General features: G+C 44.3%; 1 protein-coding gene across 4 annotated transcripts in view; it reads right to left on the reverse strand.

Moving 5' to 3' along the window:
* PLD1 (phospholipase D1) overlaps positions 1 to 15,483 on the reverse strand; it is a 497,457-nt gene that overhangs the window by 33,546 nt on the left and 448,428 nt on the right. For all 4 annotated transcript variants that reach the window (XM_063916252.1, XM_063916253.1, XM_063916254.1 and 1 more), the window contains one exon: positions 11,263 to 11,373. In XM_063916252.1, the coding sequence (XP_063772322.1) occupies positions 11,263 to 11,373 (111 nt within the window). The remainder of the gene's footprint in view (positions 1 to 11,262; positions 11,374 to 15,483) is intronic.

Here is a 15,483-nt window from a genome sequence, read left to right on the forward strand (position 1 = left end):
CTCCAACACGTTGATGTGTAGACAGGACTCCTGGTCTGACCATAGTCCCTGAAAATTTCTTCCTTGGGTGACTGCTCCCCATCCTCGGAGGCTCGCGTCCGTGGTTACCAGGATCCAGTCCTGAATGCCGAACCTGCGACCCTCTAGAAGGTGAGCACTTTGTAGCCACCATAGAAGAGACACCATGGCCCTGGGGGACAGTGTTATTTTTTGATGCAATTGTAGATGGGACCCGGACCATTTGTCCAGAAGATCCCATTGAAACGTCCTTGCATGGAACCTGCCGAAGGGAATGGCCTCGTAAGTTGACACCATTTTCCCCAGAACCCGAGTGCATTGATGAGCTGACACTCTTTTCGGCTTTAGTAGTTCTCGGATCATGTTCTGGAGGTCCTGGACTTTTTCCAACGGGAGGAAAACTTTCTTTTGTTCCGTGTCCAGTATCATGCCTAGGAACGGTAGTCGAGTTGTCGGAACCAACTGTGACTTTGGTAGATTGAGAATCCACCCATGTTGTTGAAGCACTCTCTGAGAGAGTGACACGTTCTCCAGTAATTGCTCTCTTGATCTCGCTTTTATCAGGAGATTGTCCGAGTATGGGATAATTGTGACTCCTCGCTTGCACAGGATCACCATCATTTCCACCATTATCTTGGTGAAAATCCTCGGGGCCGTGGACAGCCCAAACGGCAACGTCTGAAACTGATAATGACAATCCTGTACCACGAATCTCAGGTACTCCTGATGAGAGGGATATATGGGGACATGAAGGTAAGCATCCTTTATGTCCAGTGACACCATAAAATCCCCCCCTTCCAGGCAGGCTATCACCGCTCGGAGCTATTCCATTTTGAATTTGAATCTGTTCAGGTACAGGTTCAGGGATTTTAGGTTTAAAATGGGCCTTACCGAACCATCCGGCTTCGGAACCACAAATAGGGTTGAATAATACCCTTTTCCCTGTTGGCTCAGGGGAACCCGGATAATCACTCGCTGTTGACACAGCATTTGAATTGCAGCTAGCACTACTTCCCGCTCTGGGGTAGAAGCTGGTAAGGCCAACTTGAAAAATCGGCGTGGGGGCACCTCTTCGAATTCCAGCTTGTAGCCCTGGGAGACTATTTCTATCACCCAAGGGTCCACGTCTGACTGAACCCAGACTTGGCTGAATAATCGAAGGCGTGCCCCCACCTGTGCGGACTCCCGCAGCGTCATGCGGTAGACTTAGCGGAAGCCGGGGAGGACTTCTGCTCTTGGAAACCAGGCGCAGCAGGTGTCCTCTTGCCTCTACCCTTACCTCTGGTGAGGAAAGAGGAGCCCCGACCTCTTCTGGATCTATGCGACCGAAAGGACTGCATCTGATATTGCGGGGGTTTCTTTTGCTGTTGGGGAACAAAAGGTAAAAAGGTCGACTTACCCGCGGTAGCTGTAGAGATCAGGTCCACGAGGCCGTCCCCAAACAATACATCACCTTTGTAAGGTAAAACCTCCATATGTCTTTTTGAGTCTGCATCCCCCGTCCATTGGCGGATCCATAAGGCTCTTCTTGCCGAAATAGCCATAGCATTGGCTCTTGAACCCAGTAAACCAATGTCTCTTTGAGCGTCCCTCATATATAAGACTGCGTCCTTAATATGAGCTAATGTTAACAAAATTGTATCCCTATCTAGGGTATCAAGGTCAGCTGACAGTGTATCCGTCCAAGCTGCTACTGCACTACATACCCATGCCGACGCAATTGCCGGTCTAAGCAAAGTACCAGTATGAGTGTAGATAGACTTTAGTGTAGTCTCTTGCCTGCGGTCTGCAGGATCCTTGAGGGCCGCTGTGTCATGGGACGGTAGCGCCACCTTCTTGGAAAGGCGTGTTAAGGCTTTGTCCACTGTGGGAGAGGATTCCCAACGTACCCTGTCCTGTGTAGGGAAAGGGTACGCCATAAGAACCCTTTTGGGAATCTGCAGTTTCTTATCTGGAGTTTCCCAAGCTTTTTCACATAACTCATTAATTTCATGGGAAGGAGGAAAGTTTATAACCTGTTTCTTTCCCTTAAATATGTGTATCCTCATGTCGGGCACCGAGGGCTCATCAGTGATATGTAACACATCTTTTATTGCAATAATCATGAACTGAATACTTTTTGTCACCCTGGGGTGCAATCTTGCTTCATCAAAGTCGACACTGGAATCAGAGTCCGTGTCGGTATCTGTGTCCCTTATTTGTGAGAAGGGACGTTTCGGAGACCCCGACGGGTCCTGTGAGTCGGTATAATCCGTAGATTGATTACCTGCCGACGCACTGGACTCTGCTTTGTCCAGTCTTTTATGCAGTGAAGCTACACTAGCATTTAACATATGCCACATATCCATCCAATCCTGAGTCGGCACCGCCGACTGAGACACACCACTCATCTGTTCCACCTCCTCTTTGGATAAGCCTTCCGTTTCAGACATGCCGACACGCGTACCGACACCCCACACACACTGGGATATAACTATAAGGGGACAATTCCCTAAAGAAGGCCCTTTGGAGAGACAGAGAGAGAGTATGCCAGCACACACCAGCGCCAACTGACCCAGGGAAAAAAAAAAATTAAAAAAAAAAAAAATAACCCAGATAGCGCTTTTATATATATAAATGTATATAGATTTCCACACTCACTGCGCCTTAATTATGTGCCCCCCTCTCTTTTTTTCAGCCCTCTGATGCTCAGCAGGGGAGAGTCCGGGGAGCCAGCGTTCTCTGCAGCCTCTGTGGAGAAAATGGCGCTGGTTAGTGCTGAGGGATCAAGCTCCGCCCCCTCGCGCGGTGGGCTTCGGTCCCGCTCGTGAATTTGAAAATAAAATGGCGGGGATCCGTAGTTTACTGCCTCCGCAGCCTAACTACATACTTTTTTGCCTAAAATGAGGTTTATTGCTGCCCAGGGCGCCCCCCCCCCCCTGCGCCCTGCACCCATCAGTGCCATGTGTGTGTGTGTAAGTGTGGGAGCAATGGCGCGCAGCTTCCTGCTGCGCGCTTACCTCATGAAGATCTGAAGTCTTCTGCCGCCTGATGTCTTCTTATGTCTGACATACTCACCCGGCTTCTTTTTTCCGGCATCTGTGAGGAGGATGGTGGCGCGGCTCCGGGACGAACCCCAGGGTGAGACCTGTGTTCCGACTCCCTCTGGAGCTAATGGTGTCCAGTAGCCTAAGAAGCAGAGCCCTTAACTCTTAAGAAGTGGGTCTGCTTCTCTCCCTTCAGTCCCACGATGCAGGGAGTCTGTTGCCAGCAGAGCTCCCTGAAAATAAAAAACCTAACAAAATTCTTTTTACAGAAAACTCAGGAGAGCTCCCTGTAATGCACCCTATCTCCTCTGGGCACAGGATCTAACTGAGGTCTGGAGGAGGGGCATAGAGGGAGGAGCCAGTGCACACCATACTAGAAAGTTCTTTTAGGTGCCCATGTCTCCTGCGGAGCCCGTCTATACCCCATTGTCCTTACGGAGTCCCCAGCATCCTCTAGGACGTAAGAGAAAAGAATTTTAGCAGCTCGGCGTACACATAGGATCACACACTTGCACAGCAAAACTACACTCCCCCTGTAGGCGGCTACTATCTGAACGCAGGACAGCAAAAAACGCAGCCCAGCGATCAGATCTGAATGACCTCCCTTGTTCGACTTTACAATTTAGACTTCACACATGCACAATGGTGGTTTTGAAAAGCGACACCTGGTGGAAGAACACCAGTATTGATTCAAACGGAGACTTAATTCATTACACTGTGATTGAATAAGCTACGCTGCGACAAGGCGCAGGCAAACATAATGCGACTAGTTCGCACTACACGCCACACGGAGGATAAGTGAGCATGGCTACATCTGTAACTTTTTTTCTTGATGCAAGTTTCTTTAAGATAAGGGGATGATCAGCACCAGAGGGGAGAAATCCCTTAGGAGTGAGATGACGCTGTGACTGTGCGCATCAATATTACATGGACTTTGCATGATATTTTAGTAATAAAAGTTGGACCCTCCTGCACAATTCAATTATAATGGTAATTTGAGCGAGATGCATCATGTATCGCATACTGAATGTGATACATCCCACCACTTATCACATGTACAGTTGCGTTTATTAACACAGCATGCTTGAATATCTGCAAATGCTTACACAAGAGACAGCTCTTCTGATGAGAGCTGTCTGTGGCGTTGTGAGGACTTCCAGATTTATGAGCGGGAGTCTTATTGCAGATGCACAAGCTGCGGGGGACATGAAGAGAGTCCTTTTGAATCCCTCACCGAGGATTTACACGTAAGGAAGCCAATATGCTTGTAGCCTATCAGGTACAAGCTCCAGAATGTTTTGCTTTGGAAAGCTTGATACAAATGGGGATTGCGTGCCTGATTTTTGGAGGTTTCACCACTTTTTGGTGTTAGTACATCCTGCCTTTGCCTGTAACAGTGTTCACCATAGACTCACAAGTAGCCAGAAGTATTAATGAGGGTACACACTTGTCTAATTCTCATCCAATCCAACCTCTCACCTACCAGTTGGTCAGACATTGCTACAGTATCTATGCCTCTGGTTTCATCCAGTCCTGGTCGTCTGGTCTTGTCAAAAGATTTTAAAACTTGCAGAAAAATCAATAGACATACATCAGTCGCCAACCACCAGACCAATCTAGAAGTGTGTATACTCCTACGAACTGGTTTGTCCAATTCTTATACCAATTCATGTGAGTGGCATCCAGTCTGCCCAAGCTTGGAGGAATGTGTACAATGACACAATCCTTCCTGGAGATAGTTTTAGTACAGATGTGTGCACTTACATCTAGCCTCCCTACACGTTAAACAGCCCTTCTATCAACCAATGCTATGACGTGACTTGGTAGCGCCAAGAGTCTTTTCGTGTGATTTTTTCCATTAAAATGCGTCTTTTTGCAAAATGAAGTGAATAAGATGTACAATTTTATTTAAAATGATATGCGATATGCCTGTATTATGTGTGCGACCTCTGCTGTATCTGCATACAAAATGGTGCGCTACAGTGTTTTCCTAGAAAATTGTAATGTACCATTTTGTATGCAGTATATCATTTCAATCAGCAGAGTCTGCCTTCTGCGTCTTATTGACATAGCGATGCAAATAAGACGCATTTTCTGCAAAAAAAGACAACTGGCGCTAACGGTGTTGCACATGACCTTTCAGCTCACTCGCTGCTACTGCTAAAATCGAATGATGGGTGCTGCCTATAACAGGGCAAGGCTACCCAGCATGTGTAGCACCACCCTGCGTTTGCGATCGCATTTAAAATGTGATCGCTTCATGGGAATCATGAAATAGAGGTAGACCCCCTGCATACGCAGCAAGGCTGTGATTGCATAGTGGAAGCACACGCAATGCAAACTCTGCACATGCACAGACGGCCGAAAGTACAGGAGCTCGTTTGCGATTTCTCAAAATACTGATGAGCTCTGAATAACTCCCTACTGTATATGCAGATATTTTATGATGAAAGGGAATACTTTTAAAACGTTTTCCATTACATAGCAAAAAAACAAAAACAAAACACAACCGGTGAAAATATATATTTTTTCCCGGCGACTGTTCCCACTGAAGTGAGGGGGTCATTCCGAGTTGTTCGCTCGCCAGCAGATTTTAACAGCATTGCACACGCTAGGCCGCCGCCCTCTGGGAGTGTATCTTAGCTTAGCAGAATTGCGAACGAAAGATTAGCAGAATTGCGAATAGAAATTTCTTAGCAGTTTCTGAGTAGCACGAGACTTACTCCTACACTGCGATCAGCTCAGCCCGTTTTCGTTCCTGGTTTGACGTCACAAACACGCCCTGCGTCAGGCCAGCAACTCCCCCGTTTCTCCAGACACTCCCGCGTTTTATCGTGGCACGCCTGCGTTTTTCCGCACACTCCCAGAAAACGTCCAGTTTCCGCCCAGAAACACCCACGTCCTGTCAATCGCATGCGCAATGCGTACCATGCGCATTTTCGCCTTAATCAATCCGTTGCGAAAATCAGCAACGAGCGAACAATTCGGAATGACCCCCTGAGAACCTTTTCACTGCATCTGTGGGAAAAACTGGTGAGAGGTGCAAACGCCAAACTCACAGCTAATACATTACCCCTCCAAATGTAAATGATTTTTTTTTTTGCCATCTTGGTTTCTGGTAAGAAAATTCTGCTGTTCTCTGTGCTTATGAATACTTGCTCTTATATAGTCTGTAAATATAGGAAACATACTTTTATAGTACTGCATTGGAAACACCAGTCAGTTGGCCTTAGACATAATGAACATAACCAGGGGCGTGCAGTCAGGGTAGATTTTTCCACAGATCTGTGTTATATTTACAGTATATAAAACAGTCTGTGTTATAAATGATAAAAAGCCAGCTTTTTTATTGGAGTATGACTAGGAAAGACGATGTGCGACAGATCAGCCTCCACTCTCAATCAGAAATTGCCTGGAGTTGGGGGTGGGGCCACATCGCAAGCAATAATACTTAATTGAAAAAAGTATCAATGGAGGCATGCCTTACTGTGGGGGCCACACCTAGAGGGTCACATGAGCATCTCCTCGTCTCCACCTGCATGAATGCCAGGGGACAAGGTTACTTGCTGTGTAAGTGAAGGACACCTGGTTGCCAGGCGGAAGTAGTCGTAATTGCTAGGGAAGAACAGTGCTCTAATTGAGTCCACTTTACCCAAAGCAAAAAAAAGCAAGTGGACAGAAATTTCCTCTCTCTCAACTGCAATGAGCATTGACCTGTTACATGTACCCACTGCTCCAGTAAGTGTGGTGGTTACTAATGATAAAATATAGCCCCAAATTCAAGTGTCACTAAACATGTGTCTTTGTAATCATCAGGCCCTTTACATGTGACCATAAAACACAATAGCGGCAGAGGTCTGGGGATGCTACATTATGCCTTGATCAGTTGTCTATGGGCCTCATTCATGTTTGTACACAACTGCATTCACAAATGTGATTTTCTAGGGTACGGAACTACCAATGTTAGCAAGTGAAGCTGGCTCCAGGAAATGAGAAGAGACGCCCGTTGGAGCCATCGCAAACTCATTTGCAGCCTATACGCAAAAACAAGGAACACTGAGGTTAAGGGTAGTCCTATGGCTATGCAGACTGGCAGCGGCAGTAATAACGCTGGTGCCATGTTTCTCAGTGTACATGCAGAGCTGAAGGCAGATACACACCCCAAATATGGCCATAACACCCTACGAGTTTGCCCCCACTCCCCGTTAACTCCCCCAAATGGTCCCTTCATGTCCAACACTCTGTAATGAAATCCTCTCTGCGAAGGCACTTTGGCGTGTGCGCACTGCGATCACGGTACATGCGCAGTCTGCTGATAATTGCTCCATTGCGTGAACATCGGCCATTGCATACAAACATATATTAGGCCCAATGTCTCCTGGTTACACAGAGGATTCAGGAATAACAGGTTCATGTATGATGGGGTAATTATCTCTCCTCTAAAATGTATGGAGAGGCAGGCCATAGAGAAATCAGTTATCTTCTGTGGCACATTTGGCCTCTGTTAATAACGGACATGCCATCGCCAGCTATCCTATATCCAGTAATTCCACGCTGTGCAATACAGACTTTAAGATCACAGAGTTCCTTTGAGAACCTCGCAGAGATTGTAGGTTATGTCCACATCAACTGAACCATACATCCTTTCACTGCAGGAGTCAAAATGGGGACTCAAAGACAACTTACCTCTTTAGATAAAGCAGTATCAACTTTCCTTAGATATTTATCTACTCCCACTTAATTCTTTTCTTCTAGATGTTTTAAGCATCTGTCACTATTTACTTTCCCCTTACTAAGGCTCTACAGATACGTCCTTCCTCATCTAGCCTCTGTACATCGCGGCACACATGGCGCATGAGAGCCGACAGCTCCCATGTGACTCAGCCAGCACCTAGTGTCTTTTGCCCCTGAAAATGCATCTAATTTACATCGCTATGTCATTTAAGACTCTGCAGATTAACATGATATTTGGCATGCCTATATTCTGTTTCCAGGAAAACACTGTAACGTAGCATTTCGTATGCAGATACAGCCACGGTCGAGCACACAGAATATACACATGCCGCATATCATTTTAATCAGCTGAGTCTTAATTTGCATAGCAATGCAAATAACACACATTTTGGGGGGGAAATGCACACAAAGATGCTCAGTGTTATTAAACGTGCTCACGACTAGAAGGGCTGTTTAGTGTGACTGCAGTAGTGATGAGGGAGGACATATCTGTATGTAGAAAGAATTGCAAAATGGGGCGTGGCCTGGAGTAGCTGAGGGTAAGGTGCGTTTTGCTGGCTCTCCCGCATCTACCCTTTGAAACTTCTATTTCCCCTGGCGATATCTGGCTCTGCGCTGTTCCCGGAGGTAGTGTGTGACCTTCCGCTTGCCTGAGACTCTATTTTGGGACCTTTATTTGTGATTCCTGCCTGGCGTCCTCTGCGACCAATCCTGCTGTTTGGCTCCATGGATCCTGCCTCCGGCTCCCGCTGTTGCTCGGGAGTTTGTGCTGACAGCTGGGTCCTCTTCAGCTGCCGACTTATGGATCCATTCTGACCGCCTGCTCTCTGTTCCTGCTTTCTCATTGTGGCGTTTGGGGAACTGTAAGCAAGGACCGGCACCATCTTGATACAGCAGCTGCTCCGTGCCTGTACAGTTCTGCCTGCTGTTCCGGATTGCCTTACCTGGTATCTTGGCAGCTATACTTTTCCAGATTGTCTCTGTGTTACTGGAGGATACTTCTCCTGCATTTTGTGTGATTGACATTCTCTGCAACAGGTTCTGTGGTACTCTGTGGTACTCTCTGGTGGTACTTGGAGGTGTGCTAGCCACCGCCATTTTACTGCTGGCTTGTGCTTGGATAATTGCATTGCTGCAATGGCTGCTGAAATGCTGCAACTTATACGTGCTATCCATGCCTCCACTCAAAGACTCCTTGTTAAACTGGATGCTGTGTCGGTTACACCCTCAACCCCTGAGAAGGCACTCTCAGCGTATTCACCTTCTGAGCTATCTATGGAATATGATAGATCTAAGGCTATGGAGTTCCCTGATTTCGATGTTCCTGTGGATTATGACAGTCTTGATTTTAATGCTGATTTCCAGAAACCTCGTTTTATATATTGGATGGCAGAATTTAAACTTTCTGATTTCCCAATCTGGCACCATTTCAATTTCTCTGTGATTTTGTGGATGGATGAAAAACTCCAATACATGCTGTTCAAGTACTTTGTTTTTTTATAAATGGAGTTGGGAAGCTGGGGACTGATCTGTTTCTACACTCCTGTATGAGCTAGAGGACTGGCCAGGCTGATGCTTTGTTTTACACTTGATCTTTGCATACCAGCTACAGCAGATTTAGTTTGTTTGTTTTTCTATGTTAATGCGTGCTGGATGTTATTTTTTTGTTTTTGAGCTTTTGATTTTGTGTTATGTACTGTTTAATTCTATGCCAGAGGAAACCAACATATCCTGATCATGTAAGAGAGCCGGCTTACACTTTCTCTAGCTATATGGTCATTAGTCTATTGCTCCGTTACTTGTTTCTTTCCTTTGCTTATGGGGAAGGGGGGTATGGACAGTAATTTGTGTTAAATAAGTGTGAGCTATAATATTCTTATACAGTGGGAGAGCTGGGTTTTACCTAGCTTGGATCATTACTCCATTGCCCTCCGTTAGTTCCATGTCTCATTGTCCTTCATTGTGCCATAATATACTTCTGGGGAAGAGGGAAGGGGGGGGGGGGGGGGGTTTAGCTAGTTAGTGTAGTTTGGGGGGACAGGGTTTTAGGGATCCAAGTATACCTAAGTTGGGGGTAGGCTATACAGGGTGGGGGTTGTAGGGGTGGTTTGTTTTTTTAATGGGTTTGGATTTTGTTTTTTTATTTTTTTATGGGTGCTTTGGCAGATGTCTTGCATTTTATTGATCTTTACTGGATAATGCTGTGTATTTCCTCTGACAGATATTTGGGAATATGTACTTCTTTATTTATCATGTAGATACAGTATGTGGCCTCACATGGCGCCTGTGGGCCTCTACGTATTATGGTATTGGGAGTTACTTCATTTTTACTTAGTGGTATCTCCTATGTCTCGTTGATCTATATATATATATATATATATATATATGTATTCTATAATCTGCCTTATATATATCTGCAATCGCTGTTTCCAGTGTTTTATGTTGTTTGTTTTATTTGTGTTTTTGTAAACTTACAAAAAATTTTAATAAAAAGTATTGAATTTAAGAAATAGAAAGAACTGCAAAATAATAAGAAAATTTCCTGCATTTTTCACATTATTTCATACACCTGTCACCTCCACCATGTTGTCGGGACAGACCATTATGTCTTACATAAATCATGAACATAAGGGGGCATTGCTGCTTTATTATGTATCCCTATGAACCTTTAAAGTGGTTTCTTTTTGACACATGACAATGGGTTCTTTTTGTTACTTTCCGGTCTAATCTGCACCTGGAAGGTATAAAAGACGTCACGCTGAACAGAAGCTTGCTTTCTACGAACTACAGTGAAAGTCGTTTTGCGGATGAGATCAGGCTTTGTGGCCTCCCGCAATACGGAGTACCCTACTTTAAAGGTTCCCTTATCTGGCAACACACATGTAATTGCTGTATGTGGGCATACATTGAGTACCACTAGCCTGCATTACATCGTCATGCATCTAACCTACGCCTGGCTCCTTCCTCCCATCAGATGCCACGCAGATGCCACCATAGCAATGTATAAGATTATACACAATCGCACATATGTGATTTCCGGCTATTGTTAATGTACTTTCCTAAATGACATACATTATGTTTATATATCACATTCTGCAGGTTAGATTGTTGTATTTACAGTCATGTCTCCTCAGATGCTTTCAGTGAATATAAAATATAGCCTCTCCCTGTGCTGTGCTGCTTACTACAGCAAAATCATTTCCCACAGTAGCTAATAATTTGTGAATTATGAATCAATGACTAGCTCCTTGTGACATAAGTTAGTGTAGGCATCATAAATCTCTACTGTATTTCTCTGTCACATGGCCTAATAAAAAGCTATTACGATGCATCAAGTCTTACAGGGCTACCAGCGAGAAGCTACTTATATCTGCTAGCCTGCAGAATCCTCTGCTGAAATGATACTGTCAGCACCCCCTGTTGGGTTCACTACGGCTCTGCCGTCATATAAAGAAGTGCAGCACAACAAGCAGAGTGCTCCTACCTCAATGTAGATGTAGTGCTTGCTGTTTTCTATCACGTGTACATAGGCATTGTGGATTGACTCTTCGTGGTACTTAATACCTGCTGACCAGTCTGCTGCAGAACGGAGCACCTGGGAATGAAAAGCAAAACAGCGGCATTAGCTGGAAGCAGAATGACTCAAACAGGGAAACATCACAAATCTTTGCAATGTACTAATAGAGTTATCAGGAGTGTGTCCAGCATGACATAATGAGAGGGTAAAAGCTCAGCCTGTGCACTACTCTGTACATTGGGTCTAATTCATGTTTGTATGCACACATGCAGTTTTTTTTTGGGCTACAAAATTTCAATGTTAGCAAGTGAAGCTTCCCCCTTGAAATGGAATGAGACGCCCTCCGAAGCAATTGTAAACTCAATTGCAGCTGCGTACACATTTGCGGCCTACACCCAGAAATGAGGAACATCAGGTCTAAGGGATGACCTATGGCTAAGCAGACTGGTCACAGCAGTAGCGATAATTGGGCCATGTTTCTCTGCATACATGATCACTGCTGAATGCAGACACATGATCTGAAAACTGCCATGATACACTGTGTTTTTACCGCCACTCCTCGTTAACTCCCCCAAACAGTCCCTTCCTGTCTATCACTTTGCAATTAAATACTCACTGCGAGCGTGATCGCAAATGTCTCTTTGGTTTTCCATTGACGGCTTGAATCTGGAAGCCTCCAAAGGGTAACAATTTTGCTCAACGCTCCCATAATGAAAAATGTGAGTTACATCCCAGCCAACACTGGTGTTTCTTAGCACTCCCTAAGCACAGCCCTGGTAATCCGCACCAGTACAGATTCATACACTGGAGCAGGTACTAACATCAGCACTGATTGGACTAAAGAGGAGATGTATCAAAGCTTCTAAAGAGTGGAGAAGTGGACGAGAGGAGCAGTTCCCCATAGAAAGCAATTAGATTCTAGCTAGCATTTATCAAGCACATTCTATAAAATGACAGGTAGTAGCTGATTGGCTGGTATGGGTAACTGAATCACTTGTTCACTCTTTAGAAGCTTTGGAACATCTCCCCCTAAATTACTGCTGCTAATGGAGTCCCCCGGGGACATTCTACAGTATTAGCCCCGATGCTGGCGCGCTGTCCTCCGATGCCGGCACTTATCGGGAATTATGCTTCAGATGCCGCAAGCAAAGTATAATCCCCGAATTTACCCCAGATCCCGCGTGTTATCGCCCGAAAATGGAACTTTTTCGAGCAGAAACAAGAGCTGTAAGATAGATAATATAAGATCGATACTCACCATCAGGATAAAACTGCGATATTAGCCTGTTTTTTTCAAAATATAAATAATGGGGCTAATAGGATACCGGCCTAAGGGGCCCATTTATCAATGAGTTATAAAAGCCGCTGTGAATGATAAAACTCGCTGCGCAAATGGTGCTCCAGCCAATCAGCTCCCAAATGTTATTTTTCAAACACACAACATTTAGGAGCTGAACACATGAGGGGAGCTGATTGGCTGATGCACCATTTATCATATGCAATGAGTTTTATCACTAGTTGATAAATAAGCTCCTAAGTCTCAGCTCTGCGCAGTCATTACCTGCAATTGTTACTGACACAATGCCACATGAGCCTCCACTTCTCTCAGCGGTCAATACCCAGGTTACGACCACAGCAACGCTGAGGGGAGTAAGGGGTATATTTAGTAACCCTTGGAGAGAGATAAAGTGGAGAGAGATAAAATACCAGCTAATCAGCTCCTATCTGTGATGTTACAGGATGAGTTTGAAAAATGCTAGTTAGGAGCTGGTTGGTTGGTATTTTCTCTCTCTCCAAGGCTTAGTAAATATACCTCTATAAGTCACCTGTGGGGTCACATGCATGGGAGCTTTGTAATAGCGGAGGATGGGATGGGTGTTGTGTAAAAATCACATGTTAGCCAGAGTTGCTGAAAATAACACAGAAATCTTATAACCCAGATCCAAACTCTTGCTGCACATAAGTTAATAAGATAAGCGGTAGCATGCTCTGATAGTCATTTAGTCTGAATGAACCACAGTGTGAGAAATCTTCATGCTGTAGGATAATACATATTTTGCTTACAAATGACAAGAAGAACAGCAAAGTCTACAGCACCTTCTGATAAACAGATCTTAGTAGGCATTTCACGGGTATGGGTCATTGGGTCGACTCAACGTAGGTTGACAGTCATTAGGTCGACCACTGAAGGTTGACATGGGCATTAGGTCAACATGAACTAGGTCAACACCGGCATTAGGTCGACAAATACTAGGTCGACAAGTGAAAAGGTCGACATGAGTTTTTAGACTTTTTTTGTCGTTTTCTTCGTAAGGTGATGGGGAACCCCAATTAGTGCACCGTGTCCCCTCGCATGGCTCGCTTCGCTCGCCATGCTTCGGGCAAGGTTACCATTCCAATCGTAGTCCACGTGGATTGTCAAGTATGGAAAAACAAAAAAATGTGGAAAACTCATGTCGACCTTTTGACCTGTCGATCTAGTGCATGTCGACCCAATGATCATGTCGACTTAATGCATGTTGACCTTCAGCGGTCGACCTAATGACTGTCAACTAAAGCTGTGTCGACCTAATGACAGTATCCCGGCATTTCACAATCATGATTCTAGTGCCAGTGATTCTAGTGCTAATGCTAGTGATACTGATTCTAATGCTAGTGATTCTAGTGCTAATGCTAGTGCTTCTAGTGCTAGCGATTCTAGTGCTAGTAATTTGAGTGCTAGTGATTCTAGTGTTTCTAGTGCTAGTAATTCTAGTGCTAGTGATAATGATTCTAGTGCTAGTGATTCTAGTGCTAGTAATTGTAGTGCTAGTGAGTCTAGTGCTAGTAATTGTAGTGCTAGTGATTCTAGTGCTAGTAATTCTAGTGCTAGTAATTCTAGTGCTAGTGATAATGATTCTAGTGCTAGTAATTGTAGTGCTAGTGATTCTAGTGCTAGTGATTCTAGTGCTAGTGATTCTAGTGCTAGTGATTCTAGTGCTAGTGATTCTAGTGCTAGTAATTGTGCTAGTAATTGTAGTGCTAGTAATTTGAGTGCTAGTGCTTCTAGTGCTAGCGATTCTAGTGCTAGTAATTTGAGTGCTAGTGATTCTAGTGCTAGCGCTAGTAATTCTAGTGCTTCTAGTGCTAGTAATTGTAGTGCTAGTGATAATGATTCTAGTGCTAGTGATTCTAGTGCTAGTAATTGTAGTGCTAGTGATTCTAGTGCTAGTAATTGTAGTGCTAGTGATTCTAGTGCTAGTAATTGTAGTGCTAGTGATTCTAGTGCTAGTAATTGTAGTGCTAGTGATTCTAGTGCTAGTAATTCTAGTGCTAGTGATAATGATTCTAGTGCTAGTGATTCTAGTGCTAGTGATTCTAGTGCTAGTAATTGTAGTGCTAGTAATTGTAGTGCTAGTGATTCTAGTGCTAGTAATTCTAGTGCTAGTGATAATGATTCTAGTGCTAGTGATTCTAGTGCTAGTAATTGTAGTGCTAGTAATTGTAGTGCTAGTGATTCTAGTGCTAGTAATTTGAGTGCTAGTGATTCTAGTGCTAGTGATTCTAGTGCTAGTAATTGTAGTGCTAGTAATTGTAGTGCTAGTGATTCTAGTGCTAGTGATTCTAGTGCTAGTAATTGTAGTGCTAGTAATTGTAGTGCTAGTAATTTGAGTGCTAGTGCTTCTAGTGCTAGCGATTCTAGTGCTAGTAATTTGAGTGCTAGTGATTCTAGTGCTAGCGCTAGTAATTCTAGTGCTAGTAATTGTAGTGCTAGTGATAATGATTCTAGTGCTAGTGATTCTAGTGCTTCTAGTACTAGTGATTCTAGTGCTAGTAATTGTAGTGCTAGTGATTCTAGTGCTAGTGATTCTAGTGCTAGTAATTGTAGTGCTAGTGATTCTAGTGCTAGTAATTCTAGTGCTAGTGATAATGATTCTAGTGCTAGTGATTCTAGTGCTAGTAATTGTAGTGCTAGTAATTGTAGTGCTAGTAATTGTAGTGCTAGTGATTCTAGTGCTAGTAATTTGAGTGCTAGTGATTCTAGTGCTAGTGATTCTAGTGCTAGTAATTGTAGTGCTAGTAATTGTAGTGCTAGTAATTGTAGTGCTAGTAATTGTGCTAGTAATTGTAGTGCTAGTAATTTGAGTGCTAGTGCTTCTAGTGCTAGCGATTCTAGTGCTAGCGATTCTAGTGCTAGTAATTTGAGTG

The sequence above is a fragment of the Pseudophryne corroboree genome, chromosome 4 (genome assembly GCF_028390025.1).
Source record: "Pseudophryne corroboree isolate aPseCor3 chromosome 4, aPseCor3.hap2, whole genome shotgun sequence".
NCBI lineage: Eukaryota > Metazoa > Chordata > Amphibia > Anura > Myobatrachidae > Pseudophryne > Pseudophryne corroboree.